This window comes from Bos indicus, chromosome 5, assembly GCF_029378745.1.
Source record: "Bos indicus isolate NIAB-ARS_2022 breed Sahiwal x Tharparkar chromosome 5, NIAB-ARS_B.indTharparkar_mat_pri_1.0, whole genome shotgun sequence".
In the NCBI taxonomy this organism is placed as follows: Eukaryota; Metazoa; Chordata; class Mammalia; order Artiodactyla; family Bovidae; genus Bos; species Bos indicus.
In genome coordinates this window covers 57,381,548-57,384,806 of record NC_091764.1, presented here as the reverse complement: position 1 = coordinate 57,384,806, position 3,259 = coordinate 57,381,548, and the positions used below count along the sequence as shown (strand labels likewise).

The window sequence follows — 3,259 nt, the reverse complement described above, 5'->3', positions numbered from 1 at the left end:
AATAGTCCCATAGTCACCTTGCGCAACGGAAAATAAACTCGAAGAGCACCTTCCTACTCTAGATTTAAGTAGGAACACTGAATAATAAAGAAAATTTGAGTAAAATGGATTCCTGTTTTGGCGTGCGGCCTGGAGACATCTAGGGGGCGCGAGCGGAGGGATCTCACTCTATATAAGAGAGCCGGCCCCGTAGCTGGGTCCTCTCTCGCCTCGGCGCTTCCAAGATGGTGAGTGCTAGCGCGTGGGGAATAGTTCGGGGCCGGGTGGAGACTGAGAGGAGCCGATTCTGAGATTGCGGGGAGGGTTGAAAGCCTGGACAGCGGTGGAAGAAAGGAAAGAGGGTATGTTTCTTCCCGGCTTGGAGGGATCTGCGGAGGGACTGGAGATGTGAGTCGCGCTTTCTTGGGGGTGGTCGGCAAGGAATGTGGCCGGATGGGGGCTAAGGCCGGGTAAGTTGCTCCTTCTTAATGGAATCTTCATCCTGACGCAGACCAAGAAAAGAAGGAACAACGGTCGTGCCAAAAAGGGCCGCGGCCATGTGCAGCCTATTCGCTGCACCAACTGTGCCCGATGTGTGCCCAAGGATAAGGCCATTAAGAAGTTCGTCATTCGGAACATCGTAGAGGCCGCAGCCGTCAGGGACATTTCTGAAGCGAGTGTTTTCGATGGTGAGTCCGCAGCTCGAAATGTGCGAGTATCCTGATACCTAAAACCACCTCCCGCCGCCACCCCATTCGTGGGCTCCGTTCTTTGGAGCATCCCCAGCACTTTCTTGCACTGTTACAGTTGTTGTCGGTAGAGGAGAATGGTGTTTTTGCTGCGTTATGTGCCGTTTTGAGCCCTGTCTGGACAGAGAGTTTTTTGTGTGGTCTTGCACAGTCTTTGAGTCTTACAGGGGATGAGATTCTAGAAGCACCTTCAGTGCTTATCCTGTATCAAAACTTGGGGAGCACTGGCTGTAAACGTGGTAAATGTAAAAAACGTTTTGAATTGTTGGTAAACGTTTGAGTTGGCAAACTTGTGGAAAGGAGTTTTTTAAGACTGGAAGGAGTCTAGTTGGGTTGACAAGGGTAATTTTTAGAGCGATATGGTGTTTTCTTGTCATTTTCTTTTTATAAGACTTGTTAGATTTTTAGGTAATTGGGAATGGGGACAGAAGTAGGCATTAGGGCTGGTGCAATTACTGAAGGAACTGCATTCCATCCTATTGCATCTGGTGTGGATTTAGTCCCTGTGGTGACAGGATGGGCTGGTAGGGGATCATTTATTTGTGAACTCTGTGCCTGTGTTTAGGTATAAACCGAACAGTTGGCTTTGGGAGTGAAATCTTGTAGGTATGCCTGACTTGTAAGTGAGTTTATTTTTGAGGGTTAGAAGGAACAAAGAAGAACAGGGCAAAGTGGGTACTGTATCTAATATCACAGCTCTAATTATTTTTGTTTCTTAGCCTATGTACTTCCCAAGCTGTATGTGAAACTACATTACTGCGTGAGTTGTGCCATTCACAGCAAGGTAGTCAGGAATCGCTCTCGGGAAGCCCGTAAGGACCGAACACCTCCACCCCGATTTAGACCTGCGGTGAGTACCTTAAAAGAGGGATGGAAATGAGAGGGGTAGTTCAGTTTAGTCACTCAGTCGTGTCTGACTCTTTGCAACCCCATGGACTGCAGCGAGACTTCTCCAATACCACATTTGAAAAGCAAGTAGAAAGTCCTTTTTGTGAGTTTTTTTTGGCAGTCAAAAGTCAGAGATTGGGGTACTCTTTCTACCCCCTTCTGATGCCTATGTCAGAAGCTTTCTCTATCTCCTTTATACTTTAATAAAACTTTATTACACAAAAACAAACAAACAAAAAAAAAAAGTCAGAGATTATCTTCTAGTAGACAGCTGCACCAATTCTTAGCTTTCAGGCTCTTGAATCCTTGGAGATAGGATTGTACTTTGCACATTAATCCATTTTTAAACCCATGGGAGAGCCAAGGATAGGCTGTGCCTATCTATAAACATCTCAGGAGACATCCCACAGCAGTTACATGGTCCAGATTTACTACTTGAACCTGGTTTTACTGAGCAAACTGGGGTTTGGGACCACCAGGTTTACCATTTGTTTTCACCATGAATGGGACAAAACCAGATCTGGGATTTAGTATCTGGATCATGAAGATCTGTTTTGTTGGGGTAATAGAGGAAAGATAAATGAGGACAAGGAAAATCAAATTAAGATCTCTGCCTATGGGTGGGGTCAACTAAGTCTGGTAAGACCCACACCTGAAACATTTGCTTTCAAGTTAGTCTGTTTCAGATTGAGTAATGTCATCTCCTTCCACATCTATCCATGCCTTTATGGACCAAATAATACACTGTTAGTGATGGGGAGGTAGTGGTCGGGTTTTTTGAGGGGACGCTTCCATGGATGGTTTTTTAATTCTTTCACTTTGTCTTTCAGGGTGCTGCCCCACGTCCTCCACCAAAGCCCATGTAAGGATCCAAGTCCTTAAAGACTGAAGAAATATTGGTTTCTCTGAAAAGACAATAAAATGGAAATTATACTTTATGTTGCATGTTGAATATATGTTGTCAGATGAAGTGGGGGTCGTGTACATTTGGTCTCCCCAGTTTGCATAGCTTAGGGATGAGGGCGAGGAATTAGGGCATCTGTGTTTGATTAATTCAGCTTGGCAAATGGCTTAAGTTGGTGTCTTAAAAATGGGGAGGAAACTAGCAGAGTGAGGAGTGCATCAGGAAGTCACTTAGACTAAGGTGTGCATTCCTCTTGTGGCAACATGAAGACTTTAATAAAAGTCCACAACTTGAATAGCATAAGGGGATCTGTATTCAGGTCCTTAACCTCAAGTCAGGTTTACCTGCCTACCTTGATCTGCTGCTAAGCTAATCACCCAGCCTTCATCTTTCTGTGGTACATTGCTCTGTGAGGTGACAATGCCCTGAATGGCAGGCATTTGTAGAGATTTGTGGAAGTCCCATAAGAGGGAACTTTGTGCAAAAAGTCTGGGAAAAGGCTGTAGTCTGTGTGACAATGGCTCATTTGTTTCAGAATTCAGAAATTAGAGGGTTCCCAGCTAGCAATACACAGTTGACCCTTTAACAACATGGGTTTAACTGCAGGGGGCGGGGGTGGTTTTGTTTTCAGTAAATACATAATACACCATCCACAGTTGTTGAATCCTCAAGTGTGAAAGTACAGACAGATACAAAAGGCTAACTCTAAAATTAATTATATACGGGTTTTTGAAGAGAT

The 3,259-nt window shown here is 44.7% G+C and overlaps 1 protein-coding gene across 1 annotated transcript; it reads left to right on the top strand.

The window, feature by feature from the left end:
* RPS26 (ribosomal protein S26) lies at positions 1-2,554 on the top strand. Its single transcript, XM_019961061.2, has 4 exons — positions 1-227; positions 491-668; positions 1,448-1,578; positions 2,447-2,554. Exons 1-4 carry the CDS (start codon positions 225-227, stop codon positions 2,480-2,482), a joined length of 348 nt encoding a protein of 115 aa, XP_019816620.1. The 5' UTR covers positions 1-224; the 3' UTR covers positions 2,483-2,554.
* Positions 2,555-3,259: the final 705 nt, after the last annotated feature.

What these genes read in the sequence shown, in the direction of transcription:
- RPS26 (XM_019961061.2), top strand. An exon ending in TGAAGCGAGTGTTTTCGATG is followed by an intron (nt 669 to 1,447) that starts GTGAGTCCGCAG and finishes TTTGTTTCTTAG; the next exon opens with CCTATGTACTTCCCAAGCTG. An exon ending in CACCCCGATTTAGACCTGCG is followed by an intron (nt 1,579 to 2,446) that starts GTGAGTACCTTA and finishes TTTGTCTTTCAG; the next exon opens with GGTGCTGCCCCACGTCCTCC.